Source organism: Euphorbia lathyris, chromosome 2, assembly GCF_963576675.1.
Source record: "Euphorbia lathyris chromosome 2, ddEupLath1.1, whole genome shotgun sequence".
Taxonomy (NCBI): domain Eukaryota; kingdom Viridiplantae; phylum Streptophyta; class Magnoliopsida; order Malpighiales; family Euphorbiaceae; genus Euphorbia; species Euphorbia lathyris.
In genome coordinates this window covers 140,062,452-140,089,300 of record NC_088911.1, presented here as the reverse complement: position 1 = coordinate 140,089,300, position 26,849 = coordinate 140,062,452, and the positions used below count along the sequence as shown (strand labels likewise).

The 26,849-nt window shown below is 35.4% G+C and overlaps 2 protein-coding genes across 3 annotated transcripts; one reads left to right on the top strand and one right to left on the bottom strand.

Annotated features, from left to right (window-relative positions):
* Positions 1–125: 125 nt before the first annotated feature.
* Positions 126–18,813, top strand: LOC136220121 (boron transporter 1). The gene is made up of 13 exons (XM_066007821.1): positions 126–391; positions 495–682; positions 1,792–1,874; positions 1,960–2,152; positions 3,019–3,157; positions 4,832–4,997; positions 6,245–6,411; positions 8,585–8,758; positions 8,859–8,954; positions 10,322–10,459; positions 12,613–12,926; positions 16,595–16,862; positions 18,369–18,813. The coding sequence occupies exons 2-13, from the start codon at positions 579–581 to the stop codon at positions 18,600–18,602; spliced, it is 2,076 nt and encodes a 691-aa protein (XP_065863893.1). The 5' UTR covers positions 126–391; positions 495–578; the 3' UTR covers positions 18,603–18,813.
* A 770-nt stretch (positions 18,814–19,583) lies between these two features.
* On the bottom strand, positions 19,584–26,054 carry LOC136220123 (uncharacterized). 2 transcript variants are annotated; one of them, XM_066007823.1, is made up of 6 exons: positions 25,839–26,054; positions 25,340–25,390; positions 25,181–25,260; positions 25,049–25,093; positions 21,382–21,479; positions 19,584–20,002 (listed from the first exon to the last, which is right to left on the bottom strand). In XM_066007823.1, the coding sequence occupies exons 3-6, from the start codon at positions 25,232–25,234 to the stop codon at positions 19,924–19,926; spliced, it is 276 nt and encodes a 91-aa protein (XP_065863895.1). In that variant the 5' UTR covers positions 25,235–25,260; positions 25,340–25,390; positions 25,839–26,054; the 3' UTR covers positions 19,584–19,923. The 2 variants fall into 2 exon arrangements, with proteins under 2 accessions (XP_065863895.1, XP_065863894.1); XM_066007822.1 differs by having other exon boundaries at positions 25,340–25,393; positions 25,839–26,052.
* Between the last annotated feature and the right edge of the window lie 795 nt (positions 26,055–26,849).

The window sequence follows — 26,849 nt, the reverse complement described above, 5'->3', positions numbered from 1 at the left end:
ATTTACCCACTTCATATACAAAAACAATCCTAAAAAAAACAGTAAAGATTAAAGAAGTGAAGCTACTTATAGTTCATTTTGTTGTCTGTTTCGAGCCCCAGACAGCTTGTAATGGACTGTCAATGCCATCATCCTCTCTCTCTCTCTCTCTCTCTCTCTCTCTCTCTCTCTCTCTCTCCATATATATCATATTTATACAGAGATACAGATACAGACACACATGAAAAGCATCATTTTTTCAGCTCTTTCTGAAGTATATCACATTTTTCAAATCCAAATAAAAAGACATTTGATTTCTTTCTCTAAAGTTAAAAACAGACAACTACTTTCTTTTTCTTTAACATCTCCTCTGAATCTTTGCATCTTTCTCCATTTTCGAGTATCATGAGCAGTAAGATTTCTCTCTTTTTATCTACATTTTTTGGGATCTTGGTTTTTATAATGCTTGAATTTAATTTACTCACTTGTTTTGTATTCTATGTGCTGGCGTGTAGATTTTGGCAACTAAAAGAAGATAAATGTGAAAACGACGGCGTTTTTTAAGAAGGTGATATCTGTAGTCCCAGAAAGAAAGCAGGATGGAAGAGAGTTTTGTGCCGTTTCGTGGAATAAAGAATGATGTTAAAGGGAGGTTGATATGTTATAAGCAAGACTGGACTAGTGGTTTAAGAGCTGGCTTTAGGTAATTCTTTCTTCTTCTTACATATCCTGCTTAATTAGAGGTTAAATGCACCATTGTTGACTGAATTTAACGGTTCAAATTCAATTTTTCTTTCAACTTTGAATTTTATTTCAACTAAGTTACTTGGACCACTTAGAGGGCGAGCTTTGCCGCAATGTTAAACTTTGTTGTCTTGTGACCGAGAGGTGACGCAGATTCGAATCTTGGGAGCGGCCTCTTACCAAAAAAATTGGTGGGACCCCCAATACATAAGACACCCTTGTGGTGGGACCCTTCTTGAACTCTCGTTTAGCGGGGACGCGTAGTGCACCGGGTCACCCTTTTAAGTCACATCAACTACTTAAAAAGCAAAAAGATACTGGAAAAGTAACGTGGCTGCCACATCAATAGTAGTTAATATGCTCCGTACCGAAACAACATGGCAGCCACTTGTCATCTAGGTGGTAGTTATATGTCGTTTTTGTGAAGAGTGAAAGTTGACTAATATTGATATATGGCAACCACATCACTTTTCCGTGTCTTTTTTTCTCTAGAAGTAGTTGAAGTCCTTAGAAGTAGTTGGAGTGATTAATTGAGACAAAATTCAAAGTTGAATATTTTATTGACATAAATTAAAGTTGAGTGATCATTTCGAGACAACCATAAAAGTTCAGTGACCAATGATGCATTCAACCCACTTAATTAGTGAGTTATATGATATTACAAATTCATCTAAAAACATTAAGCTAATAGTCAAAGGTCTAATTCATATTAAGGTATTAAAATAAGTTTAAGGTTTTTTTTCGGAGAGTGTCAATTTAGGCTCCATGTACAAAATAACGCAAATGTAGACTTAATATTTACAAAATAGTACAAATTTAGACCTCGATAACGAAACGTGTCACGTTAAGTCTACATTTATGTTATTTTTATACGTGGAGCCTAAATTGCCTATTTTTATACCTTATGAGATCTTTTCTTTCCTGAAACCCCAAAATAAATGCACACTTTATAAATTCAGAGAACAATGAACTTTTTGGGCCAATTTCAATGAACTGTTTTGTGAAAGTTCTTAAGCAGTTTCAATTTTTCAATCTAGTATGCTGAATTCTGCCTTAATGCATTCTTAGGATTTTGGCACCTACAACATACATATTCTTTGCATCAGCAATTCCAGTTATTTCATTTGGAGAACAACTTGATAGAGATACAGGTAATTTTACTTGATAGTGTCCGTGCGACATAGCTTCACATTTTTCATTTTGGGAATCTAAAATATTACTTCTTCTATTTGACAGAGGGAGTTCTTACAGCAGTTCAAACACTGGCTTCTACTGCATTGTGTGGGATTATACACTCAATTATCGGCGGTCAGCCTTTGCTGATTCTCGGAGTTGCAGAACCAACTGTGATAATGTACACATTCATGTTCAATTTTGCTAAAACTAGACCTGATTTGGGATCAAATCTCTTCTTGGCATGGAGTGGATGGTATAGTATTTCAATTCTAACAGCATTTTAATAGGCACAATGTTCTTAGAACCGTACATTTCATATTACACAGACACAAAATGCAGAAAAACTACTAAAGAGAAGTGTTCGTGTAACATAGTATAGCATTGATTGACTTTTTTGTTCAATGTGTAAGATGACGTTTTTATTCAATCGATGTTGCACTAACACGGACATGAAAATACATAGGGCTGTATCAAGTGGCTTATGAGCAGCTTGGCATTTCACTCGATAAAAGCTGGATTGTGTTCTGCTATTTATAAATGAGTCAAGTTTGACTACGGCGAAACTCGGGTCAAGAGCTCACAAACAGGCTCGATTATAATGTTAATGAATGAACACGCTCGTGAACAAACTTGGTTCGATTATTTTTTTAATAATACTATTTCTATAAAGGCGAGGGCGAGCCTTGGCGCAACGGTAAACGTTGTTGTCGTGTGACTGATAGGTCACGGGTTCGAGTCTTAGGAGCAGCCTCTTGCCAACAATTGGCAGGGGAAGGCTTGCCCAGTACACCCTTGTGGTGGGACCCCTCCCCGGACCCTCGAGCGAAGTTCATGAACAAGCATGCTAGCAGCTCATGAACAAGCTCGCAATGATCAAGATGTTGAGCTCAAGCTCGAGCTTGTCAATTTTCTGATGAGCTGAGCATGAGCAAGTCAAAGTTCGGTTCGATTACAGCCCTAAAAACAGATACAAGAAACGTCATTTCTAAAACATAACATTCAAACGGATAAGGACATGAAATGCGAAAACTCTACTAAAGAGAAGTGTCCGTATAACATAGCATAGCGTGGATTGATTTTTTGTTCAATGTTTAAGATGTATGCTACTTGGATGAACAGGGTATGTGTGTGGACGGCCGTCTTGTTGTTTCTACTGGCCATCTTAGGCGCCTGCTCCATCATCAATCGGTTTACTCGTCTTGCCGGCGAACTTTTCGGGCTTCTGATTGCCATGCTTTTTATGCAGGAAGCTATCAGAGTAAGAAACTAACCTTGTTCCTATATGCAAAAGCATTTACTCGTTCGAAGGTTATCGTGAGTCACTAAACTTTCATGGTCGTCTCAAAATGGTCTATGAATTTCAAATTGTCTCAATAAAATCATTCAGCTTTGAATTTTGTCTAATTAAAATCACTCGGGCGACATCAAGAGCAAAAAGACACTGGAAATATGACGTGTCTTCCACATTAGCATTAATCAACTTGCAACGCTGACCCAAAAGACTTATGGCTGTCACCTAGCTGACACGTGTCATTTCAACCAGCTAGGTGGCAGTCACATGTCATCTAGATGGGAGTTACGTGTTGTTTCGGTCATCGGGTGAAAGTTGACTACTGCTATGTGGCAGCCATTTTTGGTGTCTTTTTACTCTTAAAGTCGCTCTAGTGATTTTATTGAGACATAATTCAAAAGTTAATGATTTTATTGATACAAATTGAAGTTGAGTGACATTTTGAAGGGTAAATTACACCCATGGTCATTGAACTTTATCCATTTTAACATTGTGGCCACTGAATTTCAATATTTAACACTATGACCATTGAACTTTACACATTTTAACACCGGTGGCCACTCAACTTTAACTAACTCCTAAAAAATAACCGTTAACGACCTAAAATGAAAATATTCAAGAATTAAAGTTATTCGGAACGACATTTACCATGAAACCACAATTTTTATTTTCCAAAATCACCTTTTTTGGAGCTTTCTTTATCTAAAAATTCATTCTCTCTCCTAACCAAACAACATCTAAATGACCCCGAAACGAAAAATTTCAAGAATTAAAGTTCCTTAAAATATCATTAACTCTTCGAATTTTTTATTTTAAGGCCGTGAAGGGTCATTTTGAGGCGTTAAGAGACCGCTGGTATTAAAAAGTGTAAAGTTCAGTGGTCATCTATGTTGCACGGAAACGGAAACGTATACGGAAACGATACTGGGAAACGTAATTTCTAAAAAACATAGGAAACGGAAACGTGGGGGAAACATGTAAATATTAAAAATATAGGGGCATATTTATAAATATTAAAAATATAATAATACATTAAATAAAAATAAGATTGAAGAACAATATGAAGAAAGTTCAAGCTCAATCAATATTCAAGAGACAAGGATTATAGAAGAAAGAAATATGGATTAGTTCTTTAAATTGAAGGATACAAGGAATTAATTATCTCTCAAATAGAAAGTTTCAATTTTCATAATCATAGATTGAATAGGAACTGGTAAATAGAAAGTTTGAATTTCAGAATTTTAATCGAAATAGGTAGGGAAAACCGTTTAAAAACTGAGAGACGTGTTTCATATTTTTGGTAATTACGGAAACGTGCCCGGAAACGTTTCGTATCAGTTTCCGAGAGTTTCCGTTTCCCACATCTGCCAGAAACGGGGAAACGCTTGTCATGGAGAGTTTCCTTGCATTATAGGTGGTCATTCGTTAAGAATTGAAGTTTAGTGGCCACAATGTTAAAATGGGTAAAGTTCTGTGGCCATGGGTGTAATTGATCTCCATTTTGACACAACCAACCAACGATGCATTTAACCCCTATTTATGAGGTTATGTTTTAGAAATAACATTTCCTCTATTCGTTATCATTTTTGTGTTCATGTCCGTGCAACATGGGTTTGATTTGAAGTTGATTTTTTTTGCTAGGGATTAGTTAATGAATTTCGCATACCTAAAAGAGAAAATCCAAAGTCAATTCAGTTTGAATCCTCATGGAGATTTGCAAATGGAATGTTTGGTTTGGTTCTCTCATTTGGACTTCTTTTGACTGCATTAAAAAGCAGAAAAGCAAGGTCTTGGAGATATGGTTCTGGTAAGTGCATCAAATCTTTGATCAAATTTGCTGTCAAAAACAAAGAAAAACACATCTTTCAGCCCTTGATCTTTTCAATTTTTACTGATTGAGCTTCTGATTTTTCGATTTGCTAAATTAGTTAGTTGTGAATGTCTAATTCGACTAAAAGAATGTTACTTATTTCATTTGCATCAAACGGTTTCTTTATAGATACATCACACATATAAAAAAAAAAAAAACTACTTCGAAGGGTTAAAATGCAAATGCCAAATGTAAATGAGCCAAGCTGCTCATGAGCGGCTCAGCGTTTTGCTCGATAAAAGTTGGATTGTGTTCGGCTCAATATATAAACCCGCGAAGGTTGAGTATGGCGAAACTCGACTCGGAAGTTGTGAGTAGGCTCTGTTATAGGTTCATGAATAAACTCGATTATAATGTTCATAAACACGCTCTTGAACAAGCTTAGTCTATTATTTTTTAAAGCCTAATACATCCTCAACCCCCAAGTTGTCCAAAATCTGCAACTCACCTCTTAACTACAAAACGTTACAACTAACCTCCTCAACTTGCTTATTTGGAACAAATAGCCCTCAGATTCCACGTGGTAGTGCGTGATAGTATGGAATAGTTGTAACATTTTGAAGTTCCAATCACGTGCTACCATATGTTAGTTGAGGGGTTATTTGTTCCAAACAAAAGTTGAGGGGGTTAATTATAACGTTTTGAAGTTCATGGGCCACTTGCAGATTTTGGACAACTTGGGGACGCCAGGGATGTATTATGCCTTTTTTTAATAACAGTATTTCTATGAAGAGGAAATATAAAGCAAAGCAGTTTTGTAGGTTTCATGTAGTTTTGTATTAAAGAAATTTCAAATGAACATAATTAATGATTTGTTCACGAGCGAAATTCATGAACAGAATTCATGAGTTGCTCGTGAGCAAAACTCGTGAACAAGCTCGCGAGCATTATATCGAGCTCGAGTTCAAGCTTGTCAATTTTTTGATGAGCCAAGTATGAGCGGAAAGCTCAGCTCGGCTCGATTATAGCCCTATGCAAATGAAATGATTAACACTTTATAAACGGATTATTATGTTAAAAGCTGACTTAATGCGTGATCGTCAAGCTGAAAGATCAGGGGCTTAATCAACAAAAACCCGAAAAGATCAAGGACCTAAATGCTCTTTCCAAAAAACAAATTTGCAGATGAAAAAAAAAAAGACAAAAAAATATTCTCTATAATACTTATGAATACTTTTTTCCAGGGTCGCTGCGAGGGTTCATAGCAGATTATGGTGTGCCACTTATGGTGTTGGTTTGGACTGCCATTTCTTACATTCCATCAAGAACTACTCCACAAGGAATTCCAAGGCGTTTGTTCAGTCCAAATCCATGGTCAATTGGTGCTTATGAGAATTGGACTGTCATGAAGGCATGTCTAAAGAAACATCTTTGACTTTATTTCTCTTATCTTTTCGATTTGGCCTAAACCATACGCAGTCCCCTGAACTTGTCACTTTTAGTCATTTTGCCCCCTGAACTTACGGGACGATCCATTTACCTCTTTAACTATTTAAAAGTGGTATTAGCAACCCCTGTTTTTATTATAACGGAAACAATTATGACATTTCTCATTGCAAGCACCAATATCATAATAAAAAGGGTTGTGAACTACTAAAATAAGCTGCAAATAAGGTTAGTATAGAAAGTACACAAGTTCTCTTGTAAAAATTGCATATATGGTTATGCACTACTAAAACAAGCTGCAAATGAGGTTACATGTATGCAGGCTGGTTCTAATACTTCCATGAACACTTGTACTAATGTTGGAATTTCATTTTGTTTCCGTTATAATGAAAAAGGGGTTGCTAATACCACTTTTAAATAGTTGAGGGGGCAAATAGGTCGTCCAAGTTCAGGGGGCAAAATGACCAAAATTGACAAGTTCAAGGGGTTGCGTATGGTTTATGCCTTTCGATTTTTATGGATTGAGTCCTAATCTTTCAATATAAAACATTAAACTTTCTATTAATTATAATCACACACATGAAGTTCTGGGTTAATATGAAAACTAGCTGTGAACATTGAACTCGATTTCATCTGTATTCGAAACTGAACTTTTTAACTTGTGCATCTGATGTGACTATAATTGTAAATTTCTCATTTCAAACCAAAAGACATGCAATTTGGGATGCAGATGAAATAAGTCATGTGTTTTTAATCGAGTTTGATGTTCGTAGCTAATTGTCCTGCTATCTAGGAACACTTGTGCAATTATAATTGATCACGATCTCAATGTGTCAAATTGAAAGATTAAGAGGTTAATGAAGAAAAATTGAGACTCAACGTTTCTTAAGTCCGATTTTTCCTCAGAATAATACTTTTTTTGAAAAAAAATTCCTTAAGTAATGACCGGATAAAAAAAAATCCGAGCCTAATGCTCTTTTCTGGGTTGTGAGATTGCTTATAAAATTGGTGTTCAAAACACTGGTTTTAGAAGCAAAGAACTAGGTGATTGAATCACCGGGTTCAGTGTTATATATGTCTCGGTTGCAACAACTGTTCTAACATTTGACACAATATTTGAGACACTGACATCAGATATCAGTTGTAAGTGTGTCAGATGCTGAATACGTCAGTGAAACCGGTGATACAATCATTGGTTCTTTCCTTTCGAAACTAGTGTTTTGGGCACCGATGTTTAAAACACTGGTTTCAGAAGCAAAAAACTAGGTGACTGAATCACCGGGTTCAGTGTTACATGTCTCAGTTGCAGTAACTGTGCTGACATTGTTAGGAATAAAATATGATTACGATAAACGAAAACAAAAGCAATCACACAAGAATTGTTTACCCAGTTCGCCACTCAATATGAATGACTACGTCTGGGGGCACTACCAAGCCAGGATATTTCACTATAATGAAAGAGTTGGATCGCTGCAGTTGGGCCCATCGCTTCAGTTGGGCCTATATATATTAGTCTCCAAAAGCCCAACAGACATTTGACACAGTATTTGAAACACTGATGTCAGATATCAGTTGTCAGGTGTATCAGATGTTGACATATGTCAATGAAACCAGTGATATAATCATTGAGTTCTTTGCTGTTGAAATCAGTGTTTTGAGCACGGTTTCGTACGTCCTCTGACAATCCGAACATGAGCATCAAATCCAAAAGTGGGGGGCGGCCTTAAGGATTTTTTTCCCGAGCCTAATGCACTGTGAGATTACTTATAAAATCTGTGTTCAAAACACTGGCTTCAGAAGCAAAGAACTCAGTGACTGAATCACCGGGTTCAGTGTTACTGTACATGTCTCGGTTGCAGCAACTGTTCTGACATCTAACACGACATTTGAAACACAGTCAGATATCAGTCATCAGGTGTATCAGATGCTGACATATGTCAATAAAACCAGTGATACAATCATTGAGTTCTTTGCTTTTGAAGCCAGTGTTTTGAACACCTGTTTCCTACGCTCTCCGACAACCCAAACATGAGCATCAAACCCGAAAAATGGGCCGGCCTTGAGGATTTTCCTTAGAAATAGCATTATTTTGAGAAAAATTCTTTCTAATTTCTGCATTTTATATCCAAATATTACAGGATATGCTGAATGTACCACTTCTTTATATAATTGGAGCATTCATTCCAGCAACAATGATTGCAGTGCTGTATTATTTTGACCACAGTGTAGCCTCTCAGCTTGCTCAGCAGAAAGAATTTAACTTGAGAAAACCACCTTCTTTCCATTATGATTTACTTCTTTTAGGATTCATGGTACACTTTTGCATCTTTTTCCTTTTATCTTGGAACTCTCTTTTTCACATGATTGGATACTATTCAATGCTATTGTTAAATGGCAAAATGGTTATTTCAGGTGATATTGTGTGGTTTATTGGGGATTCCTCCATCAAATGGTGTCATTCCACAATCTCCTATGCACACTAAGAGTTTGGCTACTTTGAAGCATCAAGTATGTATATCAACTTGTTAGGAATAAATGCAATTACGAAAAACGAAAAACAAACAAACACACGAGAATTGTTTACCCAGTTCGCCACTCAACTAGAATGACTACGTCTGGGGGCACTACCAAGCCAGGATATTTCACTATAATGAAAGAGATACGGATTACAGAGAAAGAAATTACATTTATAATGCAAATTGGATCGCTGCAGTTGGATCCATCGCTTCAGTTGGGCCTATATATATTAGTCTCCAAAAGCCCAACACAACTCTGGCCATAGCCTTTTCTCTTCTTTTGGCTTAATAATCTCTAGCCCCTATACTTTTCCAAAAAAGCCAATTATCCCTCTCTATACTTTGAAAACGTCCTATTTAATTCATGAATTTACTTAAATTGATATATTAAATCTCTCAATTTTCTTAAGTGGTCTATTTACCTCGTAAACTTGCTTACAATAATCTATTGACCCTCTAAACTTGGTTATAGTGTACGTACATTAACTTATTCAAAATCTCCTGTTGCTCTATTGCGTAGATTTTAAGGGGTTAATATGTCACTTTCAGCAAGTTTAGAGAGTAAATAGAATGTTTTTAAAGTATAGGGGGCAGTTGACTTTCCGGACAAGTACCATGGGCTAGAAATGTATTAGGCCTTGAACTTGATCCAAAAAACTGATTGACTCTGGCTGAATTTATCATGGGACCCTGAACTTGATTCAAAAAACCGATTGACTCCTTGAACTTTAAAGATGTCTAGTTGGCCTGAAAGTGACACTATTAACCTCCTAATGCTACGAGTAGAGTAAGAGGAGATTTGGGCAAGTTGAAGAGCGTATCTCTTTAAGCAAGTCCAGAGGATCAATAAGTCACTTTAAACATGTTCAGGGTTCCAATAGATCACTTTAAGTAAGTTCAGGAGTTCAATAGGTTACTTTTTTAGTAACTTCGGCAGCCTAAAGCGACATCTCCAATGTTCAGGGGCAATCAGTTTTTTCAGCCAAGTATAGGGGAATGACCCTGATTTATTAACCCATTCTAAATTTGCTTGGAACAAGTGATTATTCAGTGCTTAATCTTACTATTCTTATGGTAACAAAAAGTGTAATAACCCTCCAACTTTGAAAACGCCTGACTAGCCCCTCGAAGTTGCTTGAAGTGACATGATTAACCACCTAAATCCTACGTGGCAAAGCTAGTGGAGATTTGGACAAATCGAAGCTTGTATCACTTCAAGCAAGTACTAAATCACTTTAAGTAAATTCAAGGACAATCAGTCATTTTCAAAGTTCGAGTGAGCAATCGGTTTTTACAACCAATTTAGAGGAACTTTGTATGTATTAGACCTTCTTTAACCAATATTTACATGTTGTGTAGCTGCTTAGAAATCGGCTAGTGGCAACAGCAAGAAAAAGTATGGGGATGAATTCAAGCTTGGTACAAGTGTATGAAAGCATGCAAGAAGCCTATCAACAGATGCAAAGTCCATTGATTTATCAGCAGCCTTCTTCTGTGGTATGATTTATAGCTCATATCATTAGTTTTTTGGATTTCATAGTGAATTTTCAAATATACTTTTCTCCTTAGTTTAATTGACTAATATGACCCTGAATTATAACACTATTAACATTATGATCCCGAACTTCAATTCTTGACAAAAAACCCCTTCAACTAACAAAATGATAAAGTTGGAGAAATTTGATTGTATTATTGACTTTTTTTTCTCCATATTAGCATAAATAAGGGGGAGAGACAAAAAATAGTAAGAATTAAGTTTTCGGTTAGGAGATTTTAATTTGGAGAGGGTAGTCTAATTATTTTGGGGAGAGACAAAAATAGTAAGATAATTATTTTGGAATATTTTCGGGAAACACCTGAGTGCTACTATTTTTGTTTTATCTCATTGTAATTCTAGAAAGTTTCTAGAGAACACCCTCTTGTACACCTCCACCTCATAAATTCAATAAAATTGAGATTTATTGCTTCCGCTAAATTGTCGCAATCAAGAAAAATTCCCAACAATTTGACCATAATTTATGGTAACAAAGATGAAAAAAAGAAACGATAATGTAGTCAAACTTGTCTAGGTCATTCGTTTTGTTAAATTTTTAATGGATTTATGTTGATTTAGACTTTAATATTATAGTAATGTAAAGTTCGTCAAGTCGAGAAATGAAGATTAGAGATCATAATATTAATGGAGCTATAGTTCATGGGTCATAAGTGCAATTTACCCAATTAATATGGGCAAAAAGCTTCATAAGCTTATAATATTTCATTTTTTGGTTCATTAACCTCTTGATCTTTTATTTAGATGTATTAAGTCCTAATCTTTTATTTATTTTTGTCACATTAAGCTTTCGATGACCAAAAAATTCAACTTTGAACTAAAACTCGGTTAACAAAGTGTTATCCATTTCACATGGGTATGAAATTTGTATTTTTCATAGTTTGAAAGCAGTTTTTGATATGTGTAGTGTGGCTATATAGGGAAACACCTTAGTTCAAAATGTAAAAAATATAATTTCAAACCCAAATGAAATGAATACCGCAATTAGATGTTCACAACTCACAGTCTCAAGGCAATTGCTCCTTAGCCGCTAGGAAAAATGCTTTTATGGAACCAATTGAACTAAAAGTTTAAGCTAATAGTTAAAAGAGACTCGGATACCATGTCATGGAACCAATTGAACTAAAAGGTTAAACTAAATTGTTAAAACCCCAATTCATATTAATATATGACAACAACTAACTAACTAATTTGGCAAGCAGGGTTTTTGTGAGACCAAAAATTAATGTGTCCAAATAAAAAGATCAAGGACTTTATAAACCAAAAAATGAAAGATTCCTGTCCTCGGGATGCTTTTTACCATCAATATAGGGATAACTTACAATGTTATTTGTCAGGGTAAATTACACTCATGGCCACTGAACTTTACCCATTTTCACATTATGGCCACTCAACTTCATTTCTTCCCGGTATGGCCACTAAACTTTACACTTTTTAACACCGGTGGCCACTCAATTTTAACTAACTTCTCAAAACGATCATTAACGATCGTTAACGACCTTAAAATGAAAATATTCAAGAATTAAAGTTGTTCAGAATGACATTTACCATGAAACCACATTTTTTATTTTCGAAAATCATATTTTTTGGAGTTTTCTCTCTCTAAAAATTCAGTTTCTCTCTCCTAACCAAACAACATCTAAATGACCTCAAAACGAAAATTTTCAAGAATTAAAGTTCCTTAGAATATCATTAACGCTTTGGATTTTTTATTTTTAGCCGTCAATGGTCGTTTTGAGGCGTTAAGTGGCCACAAGTGTTAAAAAGTGTAAAGTTCAGCATACCGGGAAGAAATGAAGTTGAGTGGCCATAATGTGAAAATGGATAAAGTTCAGTGGCCATGGGTGTAATTTACCCTTATTTGTCATGGAACCAATTCATCTAAAAGTTTAAGCTGATAGTTAAAGAACCCAATTGATATTAATATCTCACACATCCTCACACCCGAATGCCAACTGGACTTGAAGCGTGCAGAACACATGTCCACATTACTAGGCTCAATGAAGTTAAAAAATGAAAGATCAGAGCCTCGCAATGATTTTTAGTATTAATATAGGGATAACTAACAATGGTATTGTTCAAACTTGTTATATGGCAGCAAGGACTAAAGGAAATGAAAGAATCAACAATTCAGACAGCATCAAACATGGTGGGAAGCATTGATGAGACAGTATTTGATGTTGAGAAAGAGATAGATGATTTATTACCTGTTGAAGTCAAAGAACAAAGACTTAGTAACTTACTTCAAGCTATAATGGTTGGAGGATGTGTTGCAGCTATGCCTATGATTAAAAAGATCCCAACATCAGTTCTTTGGGGTTATTTTGCTTTCATGGCTATTGAAAGCTTACCTGGAAACCAATTCTGGGAGAGAATCTTATTACTCTTTACTGCTCCAAGCAGGAGATACAAGTAAGTGCCTAACTCCTTTGCCTTGTTTGTGGGGGGAATTTCTAGAATGGTCCGGGATCAAACTGGTCGTGAACTATTTAGATGTTGACACGTCAGTACAATTGCGGACTTGGCAACATCTGGATGGTCCAGGATCAGTTGGTGTAGACAGAGGGCCAGATGCCTGGTCCTTTCGGCCGCCAGAACCACCATAACCACGAGTAGTTTCGGCCCTCTGTCTCCACGAAATTTGAGGCTGTGGTGGTTCCGGTCCCCTGTTTCCAAGAAATAATTTTTGGATACTGAATTAGCACCCCAAAATTGGCCCATGTCCTGTTAGGCTCTTTCTAAATCCAAAGTTCCGTTTTTTTTTCGGTCTGTTAGGCCCTCCTTAAATCCAAATTTCTAATTTTTATGGCCTGTTAGGTCATTTTTAAATCAGAATTTCTAACTTTTTTTTTTTGCTCATTAGAAAATTGATGAGCTCAAGCTCAACATTCTATTTGTGAGGTGCTTGCGAGTTTGTTCACGAGCTTTGCTTGCGAGTATCTAGTTATTTCTGTTCATGAAATTCGCTCGCGAACAACTCAGTAATTATGTTGATTTGGACTTTCTTTAACACAAAACTACATAGTTTTGAAACCTACAAAACTAAAGTTTACACAAAACTACTTTGTTTTACATTTCTACTTCATAAAACTACTATTATTAAAAAAATAATCGAACTAAGCTTGCTCAGAAGTGTGTTCGTAAACATTATAATCAAGCATCTTCACGAGTTTGTTCATGAACATACAATCGAGTCCGCATGACCTTTCGAGCCAACTTTCTTTGTGCTCAAACTCCATTTGCTTATAAATCATGTCAAACATAATCGAGTTTTTATCAAGAGCAACTAGACTCATTTACAACCCTAAGTGTAGAAATTTTCCTTTGTGGGGCTAAAGCAAAATACACCCACCTCTTGAACTATAACTTTTCCTTTGTGGCCATTCAGTTTCATTTCCCGACGGAATGTTGACAAAATTGACAAAATTGACTTTTTTTTTTGTATTTGACTATATTATTGACTTTTTTTTTATTCATATCACCATAAATTATGATCAAATATTTATTTTATTTTATCCTCGTATAATTCCTTTACATTTTTTCCCTCGACTCCCTCAGTCTTTTTTTATATACGAGGGTCAGATAGATATTTAACCAAAATTTACACTGATAAATATAAGAAAAATGTCAATGATATGGTCAAAATTGTCTAAGGTGCTGTTTGATAAAACTGAAAATCAAGTGCTGAAAAAATAAGTACTGAATTTTAAGTGCTGAATATTATAAGTGCTGAAAATATTTAATGATTTAATTTTTATGATAATATTAGTTGATAATGTTTAGCTTAAAATGTCAAGTTAAAAATTTTGACTTATCAAAATAAGTGGTTTTTAACTTAATTAACTAATTTAAGTGGTGGAGAAACAACCATTATCAAACGCACTGAAATTAAATAAATGCTGAACATTTTAATTTAAACAATTAAGTGGTTTATCAAACGACACCAGCATCACACCAGATATTTAACGATTTTTCATCTAATTAGAATTTAGTGTCCGTTTGATTCTCTTTTTTTATTGTTTCACTCCGAATAGTAAATATAAGGTGTTTGGCTTGAAAAACAAAGTGAATTACTATATCCAGCCTCAAATTCCCACCCCTAGCCCCTTGAAAAGACCGAAATACCATTTAGACAATTTTTAGAATTTTCAAATTCTCTCAAACAATCTAAACTCTCTTTAATCTAATCCGGACTAATTTATCAATAAAAACATGGATCGGTAAAGGAAAGGGACCTATGATACGTATTTCCGTTTGATTTTGATGTTTTTTGGACGTTTTTTGCATCGGATTTTGCTGTTATTCAAAATCGGAATCGGGACTTGGGGCGTGTGGAGATCATGCCGTCACCTCTGGTGCGGCGTATGAACATCACGCTGCACCACAGGTGAAGGCGTGATAGCCTCACGCCTCACCACAGGTGACGGCGTGATATTCATACGTCGTCACCTGTGGTGCGGCGTGATGTTCATACGCCCTCACAATGGTGAGGGCGTGATGCCCATACGCCCGTGTGGCGTATGGGCAATTTTTTTTTTTAATTTAGTTGAATTTAATTAAATTTTTGTTATTTTTAATTTAGTTTAACTAAATTTTTATATTGTAAATTTAATTTGTTTAAGTTTAGTTGTTGTAAATTTTATTTTGTTTAACTAAATTTTTATTTTGCTAATTTATTTTGTTAATTTTAGTTAATATTTATTCATTAACTTATATTATTGTTACGGGTTTTAATTAAAATTGTATGTTATTTACAGGTTTTAATTAAAATTGTGTAGTTTGAACACGTAACAGGTATTTAATTGAATAGCGGACTAATTTTTTTTGCCCTCCCGACACGCGGGCGTGTGCCTATTACGCCCCACCGTGAGGTTGGGCGTGTGGCTATCACGCCTCACCGTGTGGTCGGGCGTGATAGCCACACGCCACACCGTGTGGTCGGGCGTGATAGCTACACACCCGACCACAAGGTGAGACGTGTGGCTATCATGCCCGACCACACGGTGAGGCGTGATAGCCACACGTCCGTGTGTCGGGAAGGCAAAAAAAAGAGGCTTTTTCCACCCAAAACCAATGAAAGGGCATTTTCGTCCTTTCACGGGGCTAGGGGTGGGAATTTGTGGCTAAGTATAACAACACCCAAAACAAATGGTAGAAAATTAGCTAACAACAATTCAACCAAAAGGTCCTTAGTGTTACACTCATAGATTTTTATAGGCCCATAGCACTGTCCTTAAATTCCAAATGACTTTCTATTCTTGTCTAATTGCATTTAATAACTCCATATTTTTCAATAGAATTTGCTGGATATAAAAAAATAAGAGACACGTTCTGCCACATGTAAAGAAAAGCCAAATAGACAAATAATTATGATCTTTTAAAAGTTGACGGGGCAGTTGAAGTTTTGAAATTATTGAATGTAATTGGACAAGAATATGAGATTTTCAATACAATTTGACAAAAACAGAGGGTCATTGGGAACCTTTAAAAGTTCCGGCAGTTGAAGTTCTAGTCCAGTACATGGGCAACAAGTGTATTAAGCCGTTTTTATATCAAAAAATAGAGTTACAGGCCATACTGTTAATAGCACAGTAATTCAGGAGCCATGGATGTAATTTTCCTCTATTCTTTTGCTGAGTTAAATTACATAGGTGGTGTATAACCTTTGTCATTTTTCACATTTTGGTGTACAATCTTCAATTTTGCACACAAAATTGTACAACCTTTTGGTGACCTCTCACTAAAGTGTACAACCGGTAACTATGATCAATCAACGCGACACGTCAGTAATTTGACCTCCCTAAAAGTCAAAATTGCTACCGTGGCGCGGTGACTTCGTGTTGACCAGTTAACTTTTAACGTTTATGAAGGTCAAATTGCTGACATGGCTCGATGATTTTGCGTTGACTGATCACAATTACCTATTGCGGAAAGTCACTAAAAGATTGTACAATTTTATATGCAAAATTGAAAGTTGTACAACAAATTTGGTGAAATAGAACAAAGATCCTACTCCATGTTTAATTTACCCTTTTTTTTTTTTTTTGCTTGCTCATACTAATACCATTTTTGTTTTTCAGAGTGCTAGAGGAATATCATGCTGCTTTTGTAGAAACAGTGCCTTTCAAAACAATTGCAATGTTCACCATTTTTCAAACTGGTTACTTGCTTGCCTGTTTTGGAATTACATGGATTCCACTTGCTGGTGTTCTTTTCCCTTTAATGATCATGCTTTTAGTTCCTGTAAGACAGTATATTCTGTCCAAGCTTTTCAAAGGAGCTCATCTTCAGGATTTAGATGCTGCAGAATATGAAGAGGTTCCAGCATTGTCATTCAATCTACCAACTGTAAGTTCACTTCTCTTTTTGTTTTGTTGGTGTCAGATATTAATATGAATTCCGACTTTAACTTAGTCAACAAGGGTTCAATTCGTGCAGCTCTATTTGTTGATTTAATTTCAATACATAGTAAGATGGGCATGGGCATGTGTCACGCTTTAAGCCCAATTGCCATTCGTGTGCATGGTGTATCAAATATTAATATAAATTGAGCCTTTAACTATAAGCTTAAACCGAAAACCTTTGAACTTTATACTTATTTTCATTATGGCCCCTGAATTTTAAAACCCAACATTATGGCGCCTAAACTTTAGGCTTTACTAAATTATCGTGGACTTACAAAGAATCTTGTCTGTTTTCTGAACTTGCTTAAAGTTATCTTGGCCTCCTGAACTTGCTTAAAGTGATATACATTTCAATTTGTTCAAATCCTTTCTTGTATCTCAAAATGGAGGGTTAATCATATCAATTTAAGCTCGTTCAAGGGACTAATAAGACACTTTGTAAGTTTAGGAGGTCAATCAACTTTTTGTTACCAAGTTCAGGGACTTCACAATCGAACATTCTGACCCCTGAACTTTACACTTTACAAACATAATAATCCCTTTTGACGTTGATCAATATGATCACTCCAATAGCAGGTAACCCTCCATTAAAGAATTGGTAGAAATGATATTCTGAGCAATTTAATTCTTGATTTTTTTGGTTTTGATGTTATTTAGATATTGTTTTGTTAGGGGAGAGACAATGGTTGTTTAGGGGGAGAAATATCCAAGAATTTTGATTTGGAAAAGTAATAACGGCTGTTCTATAGGAAATATAGTTCTAAACAATTTTAATTTTTGGGTTTTTTCATTCATTTTGACATGGTCAACATTAAAAGGGATTATTATATTAATAAAGTGTAAAGTTCAGGAGCCATAATATTCGGTTTTAAAGTTCAGAAGTCATAATGGAAGTAAGTTCAAGAGCCATGAGTGTAATTTACCCAAACCAGGCATCTTGAACTTACAAGGAATCTTGAATCTTGTTAGCTTTCTAAAAATACTCTCTTATTTTGCCAAGTAAATTTAGATGATTAACCATATTGGGAGGGGAAGAGTTTATGTATTTAGCTTATCAACAAGGGAAAAAACATCTTTAAATTTTGATCTTTTTCGATTTTTATTGATTGAACTCATGATCATTCAATTTCATATATTAACTCTCCATCAATTATAATCAGCGACATTAAATTCATGCTTGCCAAACTTGTTAGCTATAAATATAAATATGTAGTTCAACTAAAGGACTTCTACTCATTTTATCTGCTTCTGAAATTCTATTTTTCACAAATCCAATTCACAGTTAAAATACTGTTTCCAAACTGTTAAAAAAGAAAATTTATAATGCATATGAAATGAATACACTACTCTGTTAACAGCGTTTTATTCAGAGTATTATTTTCAACGCGGTCATCAAATTGAATGCTCGTCGATGTAATTAACCCGTAATTTGAATTGGTTAACCCATCAGGAAGCAGAGATGAGTAGATCAGGTTCATTTGCAGCAGATGATGCAGAAATATTAGATGGAATGATGACTAGAAGCAGAGGTGAAATCAAAAGCATTCGTAGCCCAAGAGTATCATTATCAAGTTCCAGTCCAAGATTTTCGGACAAGGTGCTTAGTCCACGTGGCAGTGGAAGAGGACCCTTTAGTCCCAGAACTGGGGAAGCCAGACTTTCTAATTTAGGAAAAACTGGTTGAAAACACTTTAAAAAAAAAAGCAGTAACTCTTTTATATTATATATGGATTTTCATATTCTTTTTTTTTTTTTTTTTTTTTTTTTTTTGCTTCTTTTCTGATGTTAGTCTGATAAAATTGCTGTAAAATAGTTTATAGGAAAGTATGTGTAGTTACAATATGCATGAACTAAAGATTATGGAAACGAGCCAAAATGGCGTCGGGATAATCCAAAATCGAATTTTAGATATCAATTCATCCTAAATTTAGAAATATTTGACGATTAACCTCTCTCCATTCTTATTTGTCAAATTCTATATTCTTGAAGAAAATCCTAAACAATGGTGACGGGTTTTGTTTTTAATGCCCCAAATTCTAAAATCAAATATATGTAAACCCGCTTTTAGTAGTTCTATAAATGAGTCGAGCAGCTCAACGTTCGGCTCGATTTATAAACGAGTCAGAATTTGAACTTAGTAAAACTCAACTCAAAAACTCACGAGAAAAATTTATTATAAATTTACAAACAAACTCGATTATAATATTCATCAGCAAATTTGTGAGCAAGCTTGATTCAGTTAATTTTTTAATAATGTAAAGTAACATAGTTTTGTGTAAATTTTATTTTGTATGTTTCAAAATTATATACTATTATTTTAAAAAAAATCAAATGAACATAATTAATGAGTTGCTTATAAATAAAATTAACGAATCCATCATAAGCAAAGTTCATGAACAAACTCGAGCAAAATATTAAGCTTCGGTTCGATTACATCCCTATTCTTTAGAATGCAAAGATTTAGCGTTTTATTTATCACAGCCAAAATCACGGCCAAAAGCATGTCTAATAGAGATAGATTGATTAATACCGGCCAAAAGCATGTCTAATAGAGATAGATTGATTAATACCGGGTCTAATTTATCAAATATTGCCAAATTTTAAACTGATTCAGTACCTAAAATTAATTTGGAATAAAATAAAATTAAATTCATTTGATGCTTAATTCAAAGAATACCAATCTCATGTTAAATAAGAAAAGTATGCATCATTTGTTTCTTTATTCAAAGAGCAAACATCAGTACTGAGGTCACCTATTTTATTAATCTGATAAACGGCGGTCATGTGCACTAAGCGTCCCCGTGAAACGAGGGTTCAGGGAGGGGTCCCATAAGCCTTCCTCTGCCAATTTTTTTTGGCAAGAGGCCGCTCCTAAGACTTAAACCCGTGACCTCTCGGTCATACAACAATAACGGTTACCGTTGCGCCAAGGCCGCCCTCAACTTTATTAATCTTGATAACATACAAAATTTCATCAAATACAGTCAAAACTTGGACGAAAATAATCAAGTACCCTGGCTGAATTTACGACCAGTCATCTTCTCAGACTCGAAGAGTATGTGGTTTATGAGTCCTCTAGCAGCACTGGGAACCCAAAAAGAAGAAAGAAAAAAGTTAGAACTTCAACATTGTTTTTCCACCGAAGGATTATGCGTAAATTTCTGACATGGCAACACGACTTATAGAGACAATATATTTGATACGATTATCAGTTTTGGAATATCTATATCATATATAATCAGGATAAATTACACGCATAGCTACGGAACTTTACTCATCTTCATAGTATGACTACTAAACTTCAAAACGTAATGTAAAGGCTAAATACATTATTGCCCATGTACTTGGCTCGAAACTTCAACTACCCCTGAACTTTCGGAAGTTCCAACTGACCCCCTTGTTCTTGTCCAAATGCATTCAATAACCCCTATTCTTGTCAATTGCATTTAATGACACCTATTCTTATCCAATTGTATTCAATACCCCTTAAAACTTCAAATTCTCGTGAACTTTCAAAAATTCCTAATTATCCTTGTGGTGGGACCCCTCCCCGGACCCTCGCTCAGCGGGGACGCGTAATGCGACCGGGCCGCCCTTTTTTTTTTTTTTATGTCTATTTGGCATTTTCCTTTTAACATGTGGCGGAGCGTGTCAGCCATTTTCTGCATCCAACGTCTTTTCACAGTTTGACTACTAAACTTCAAAACGTGAAGTAAAGGCTTAATACATCTATTGCCCTTGTATTTGGCCCAAAATTTCACCGTCCCCCTAAACTTTCAAAAGTTCCAAATGACTCCATGTTCTTGTCCAATTGCATTTAGAAACCCATTATTCTTGTCAATTGCATTTAGAAACCCATTATTCTTGTCAATTTGCATTCAATAACCCTCAAAACTTCGCTGCCTCATGAACTTTCAAAAGTTCCTGACTATTGTCTATTTGGCATTGTCTTTTTAACACGTGTCCCTCATTTTCTGCATCCAACAAGGAGTTATTGATTGCAATTAGACAAGAATAAAGTGTATTAGCCCTAACATAAGAATCACTCAACTTTACACTTTCTAACAGTATGGCTACTAAACTTCAATTAACGCCTCAAAATGACGGTTCACGACCTCAAAATGAAACCACTTTTTTTTATCCAAAATCACCATCTTCGGAGCTTTGTCTCCGGAACCAAACACCGCCGAAATGACTTCAAAACGAAAAAGTTGAAGAATTAAAGTTGTTTTTAGAATAGCATCAATTCTTGAAATTTTCTATTTTGAGATTATCAATAGCAATTTTAAAGCATTAATTGAAGTTTAATAGCTATAATGTTGGAAAGTGTAAAGTTGAGTGACTTTTATGTTAGATTTTAAAGTTTAATGACCATAATATTAGTTGAGGTAAAGTTCAGTGACCATGGATGTAATAATCATGTGAAATATATAAATCCCATCACAATTATAAACTGAACTTACTCATCCTTCAGCTGCTGGATCTTCTCAGGATCTGTCTCATGCATGTTCTTTCTAAATTGTTGTCTAATCATATCAACAATCAGCGGCGTGTTGTGTTGCTGCAGAATCAAGAAACGTGGAAAACGACTAAACAATGCATTATTAAAATACGAGGATTACACAGTGTGTTAAGTAAAAATATAGGGACTAATAAATTATTTAGTCTAAGATTGTTTGATAACCTACTTAATGACTTAAATTAAAATATTAAGCACTTACTTAATTTAAGTGCATTTGATACCAATTATTTTTCCACCACTTAAATTAGTAAATTAAGTTAAAAAAACACTTATTTTGGTAAGTCAAAATATTTAACTTAACATTTTAAGTTAAACATTATCAACTAATATTTTTATAATAATTATATCACACAATATTTTCGGCACTTATAATATTCAGCACTTAAAATTCAGTACTTAATTTTCAGTTTTATCAAACAACACCTTAGTATACACACCATAGAGATAAGAATGTCTAATAGCAACCAGAATCTTATTCCTTGAAGCAAAGATTTCCTCTACAATTAAACTAAACAATGTGAACAGATGAACAGAGTATTTTATTCGAATTTAAGAGGCTGAAATAACATGAATGTTTATCCTTAAATTTTTTAAGGATTTATTCATTTATCTGGATTTAATGTTAAATAATGTAAAGTCTAAGGAGTTTTATATTATGAAATGAAGTTTAGAGACCATAATGTTAGTAGCAATGCAATTCAGGGATTATGGGTGTATTTTACCCAACCACGGTTGAGACCTTTCACTTTTATTTCTTGAACAACCAGTATTAATGATCATTGTGGATAGTATGTAGGATCGGTTGCAACGGTTTCACATGAATGTGAATCAAGAGATTGGCTTGAGTCAACTAGCCATTTACTTGAGATTGCGATAAGTCGTTCTTCTGCTATTGTGCAGGCACCCAACCAAAAGACCTTATCTTGTCTTTTCCTTACTTTAATCTTTATCCTCGTCTTGCCCATATGATCTAACTCGTAATTCAATTCATCAGTCTGCTGTTACATCTAGTGAAGAGAATAAAGAAGGATAAGTAGGCTAGTCCCCGGCGCGGCGCACCCTGTGACCATTCTCAGTTCCGGGCCATTTGCCTCCCCCTTTAAGCAAGCCTGCTTGCTACAGCTACAGTTGCTGTCCTAAGGAAAGTTCCTGTTGGAATACCGGTTAAAGTTGTTGCAGTCCCTATCCATGCCCCTCCTGTTCCAGTGTCAGTTTGGGTGGGGTGCCCATCCATAACCTGTAGAAGACTATCAAGTTATATTCATAAGGATCTCATCCCATGAGTTAGAAGTTGGAAAGCTTTGAGTTGAAGTTGCTTGCTTTTCTTCTGCTTTCTATTCTTAAGTTTCCATTGCTAGAACAGCTCTGACTCTGTACTACGGTATTCTAACGCTTTTTATTAGCTGATATAGGACTAGCCTATCTCCTATTACTCAAAAGTAAAATTCCCTCGTACATAATTAAATTAAGGTCGATAAAGGGGGAGATTCCTGTACTTCCTAAACTTTGTGATAGGGAATACCGCTTATCCGCTTTACAAACTGAATATCGCATATCAGCTGTCCTTTCTCTTGAATGGATAAAGCATTATTCATCTTAATCTTGTACAGACTACGGCTTAAGAGATTACATAACCTAGCTATATCCAGAGAAGAATGCTTCAGGGGGTAGAGGAGAGGAGATAGGTTGGAGGTTGACTTCCTTTGGGAGTTGGTTTAAGATCAGGGCACTAAGGAAAGAGAAGGTTTAAAAGTCAAAGCCAATGGGAGGGTATTCCCGGTATAAGAAAGTAGAGCTAGGCATATAGACCTTTTATAAATGCTTTATAGTAGAGCGAAAACTTTTCAGATGGTGTTTTCCAGGCATTCGCCTTTCGCTACTCTAAGTAAGCATTCCTTTCTTTATTGGTAAGGTTTCTTTTTCTTGAGTTCTGTTATCGACTGATCCTTTGGATTTATGGGTTGAAGCAGCAATTGAGCTAAGTCAGCTACGAGTGGAGCTCTGCCTAGAGGGATTTAGAGGTTCTAAAAGAGGTTAATTAGTTCCTCTCTCAGCGGTGCTTCGGTCTTCGGTGCCTATTCCAAATACTCTGGATTCATTTCTTTTTCTCTTCCTTGCTCAATGCCTTGGTGGGCATCCCCGCTTTTTCTATCTCATGCTGGTTCTAGATCCCAATAGTAAACCGCGATTTTGACTTATACAGAAGAAGTGGCTGTTTCAGAACGAAGCTTTAGGGCTTTGGGATTAATTTCAAGTGGAAAAAGTCAGACTTCATTTTCTAATGTTTGAGATTTGCTCCGGGGTTCCCATCCGCTAATATAATAAGTCAACGGCTCCTCAGGCTTCCTTCCAGTAGCTGAAGTGGATTACCCAGTAGTGGGATTAGTAACAGATTCAAAGTTTTCATTTCATTCTGTGCCTGACCTGGGACGGCAGCGGATTCCTAGGGAGTTGGAACTGGTGCTGCGTCAGGAGATAGCAATACCGAATTAAGGGAAAGGGGTACTCCTTTGGGCTAAGTAGGCACTGAAGCAGCAAAGATAGTACCAGTTTGAACTGATGCTTCTTACTTTTTTTATGTTCCCGGTTTCAGCTTCTAAGGTAGACACTTAACCTGAATCCATAAATGGTGCCCTTTCGGCTAATAGTCATAGTTTCATCTGCGATAATTCTTCCTCGACCGCTACAGATAAGGTACCGGAATCGAGAACCCCGCTCGGCCCAGAAGCAGAAGGGAAGGTTAAGGCTTTAGTATCATCTTTCCTCTTTGCTATTGAAAATTTTAAACAAGATACAGTCTGAGTAAGAAGGAGGAAAAGCTTATAAGGTGGCATTGTCCACCTCCGAATTGGGTTAAAATCAATACTGACGGAGCTTCGAAGGCTAATGGTGCTTGGGCTAGTGCTGGAGGTTTAGTCAGGGACGAGAATGGCTTCTGGTGTGGTGGTTTTACCATCTTTTTGGGTTCTTGTTCCTCTATGACTGCTGAGTTGTGAGGAGCTTTCTATGGTCTTCAACTTGCCTTATAGGCGAGTCGTTCTTGAGATGGACAATGCTAATGTTGTTAAAATCCTTACTACAAAAGAGGTTAACATTAATGAGTATTGGAATCTCACTCGGCCTTTGTAGTTGATGCTTCAAAGGGATTGGATGGAACAGATCTGTCATTCTTACAGAGAAGGCAATAGAGCTGCAGATTTTCTTAGCTAAGCTGATAATACTTTCCAGGGCTGTAAGATCCTGTATTCTTGTCCTCAGGTTGTTAGTGCGATCATTATGGATGATATTGCTGGGGTTTCATTTCCCAGATTATGTATTAGTTAGTTTTCTAGGCTGCTTCAGCCCAAGTGTGGGTTGAAGCTGCTCTGATACCATCCCTGACTCGGTCACAGCCGGACCCGATTCCATTAGCTAGTAAGGGGTCACCGCACAAAGAAAATATCAAACACCACTTATGATATTTCATATAAAAAAAGATTGAACTATAGGGCAGAGAATTTCTTTAATATTAGATTTAACTACAAGTCCTTCTCTGTTCTTCATTCTCTCCAACAAGTAGGAAAGCAAAAACTAATTTGCAAAAAACTTGAAAAGGAGAGATGAATTACCCGATTGCCGACATATTTAGCTCTTCGAAGGCACTCACGATACAGCTGCACAAGAATGAACGATTCTAATTAAGCTTACTAGCGAAACTCGATAATAGAAGTAAGTACAGAGCAAAGAGAACGACAGTAAACCCTAATGGCATTATTGGCGAGTTCAGGAGGCAAAGCAGTTTGCAGAGAAGGCATTGCTAGATACTTGCTTTGAAATCAAGCTGAAAAATGGTTATCAATTGATCAGCTGCCATAGAAACACGAGAATAACTGGAGAAAAGAAAAAGAAGAAGTTCAAACCTCGAGCTACAGTCCCAGTTCTCAGAGTGCAGAGGCTAGGAGACACAATCACTTCTGAGGCAAAATCATAAAAGAAAAAAAACAGAGTTTAACATAAAAATATAAAAAGACAAATTATTAAAGCTCCTAAAGAGTTAACCCATCAATTAATACAAAAAATAAATTATAGCTATTATCTTAAAATAAACCACAAAATTGCAAAATGATCCAGATGACTGAGATGAGAACGAAGGGGGAAAATCAATCAAATAGGCATCTGTAATTAGTTTGATTTGATCCAAAAACGTTATCAATATTAAGATGTAATCAATTACATCACTTTCACCCAAAAAAATCACGGCAGCAACTAGCAATCACAAAGCTAATTCTACAGAACCTGATATACTATTTGCAGCAATAACAATAATAATAATCAAATCAGAGAACCGAATCAGCAACCGCAATTACGTTAATCATGAAATTGATGGGAATCGAAACATGAAATGAAATGGAAGCTTACCTTTTCAAGATTTGAAAGTTGAAGATGCCAGACAGACTACCACCATAAGCACAAAGGCCAGACTCGATAGAGAGACCGAGAGAATCGAGATGAGAGTGAGACTGGTAGACTGCGACAGGGAGATCGGAGATTCGGATTCCGGTCGTCACAGAGGCCTGAGAGATGAAAAGGTCGAGCGGCGGTTTTAAGTCAAGGTTTTTGTTTGGCTTAATACATCATTTCACCCTTAATTTGTCCAAAAGGTTGATTAGTCCCTCAACTTATATGTTATCTCGTTAGCCTCCTAAACTTACTTAAAGTGTCATAATTAAATCCTTTAATCTATAAAAAAAAATACCATAAAACTGTACAAAACATAAATTAAATTTGTTTTAAAGACTTAAAATCACGAATTAAACTTTTATTTTTTAAGTTTTGAACTTTTTTTACGGATTTAGGCAAATTGCAATTTATATCATTTTAAACAATAAGCAAGTTCATGAAGTCAATAAGTTATTTTAAATAAATTCAGATGGCCAATAAATTATTTTAAGCAAATCAAGAGGACTAACGAGATACTATATAAATTCAGAGAGCCAATCAAACTTTTGGATAAGTTATTTTCTTTTATTTTTATATTCGATCCATTTTCATGAGATTTAAGAGTAAGAACCACAATAGAAAAAAAATACAATGAATTCGCAGCAGTTAGTGCAGATGATCAAATCGATAACCGAATAGAAATTTTAATTTGATTCGGTTATTTTTACTCTCTGATTCGGTTCGATTTTATATAGGTTTAGTTTGATAATTAGTTATCGATTCGGTTATTTCGAAAAAAGTATTGATTTAACTGAACTAAAATTTATAAATAAATAAATTATAATCTTATTTTATATTTACTAAACTAAAAGTATATATATATTGGGTCTTAAAAATGTCAAATGAATGTTTAACTTCGATGAAATTTAAATTTATAAGAAATATAATTTTTTTCATAAATAAATATATTTTCTTGTATAAATTTTTCAT

Coding starts and splice junctions, on each gene's coding strand:
- LOC136220121 (XM_066007821.1), top strand. CDS start 579: ATGGAAGAGAGTTTTGTGCCGTTTCGTGGAATAAAGAATGATGTTAAA. Junction 3,158..4,831: donor TTATGCAGGAAGCTATCAGA/GTAAGAAACTAA, acceptor TTTTTTTGCTAG/GGATTAGTTAATGAATTTCG. Junction 6,412..8,584: donor AGAATTGGACTGTCATGAAG/GCATGTCTAAAG, acceptor CAAATATTACAG/GATATGCTGAATGTACCACT.
- LOC136220123 (XM_066007823.1), bottom strand. CDS start 25,234: ATGCCTTCTCTGCAAACTGCTTTGCCTCCTGAACTCGCCAATAATGCC. Junction 21,480..25,048: donor CTAAATATGTCGGCAATCGG/GTAATTCATCTC, acceptor TTGATTCTGCAG/CAACACAACACGCCGCTGAT. Junction 20,003..21,381: donor ATCCAGCAGCTGAAGGATGA/GTAAGTTCAGTT, acceptor TTGGGTTCCCAG/TGCTGCTAGAGGACTCATAA.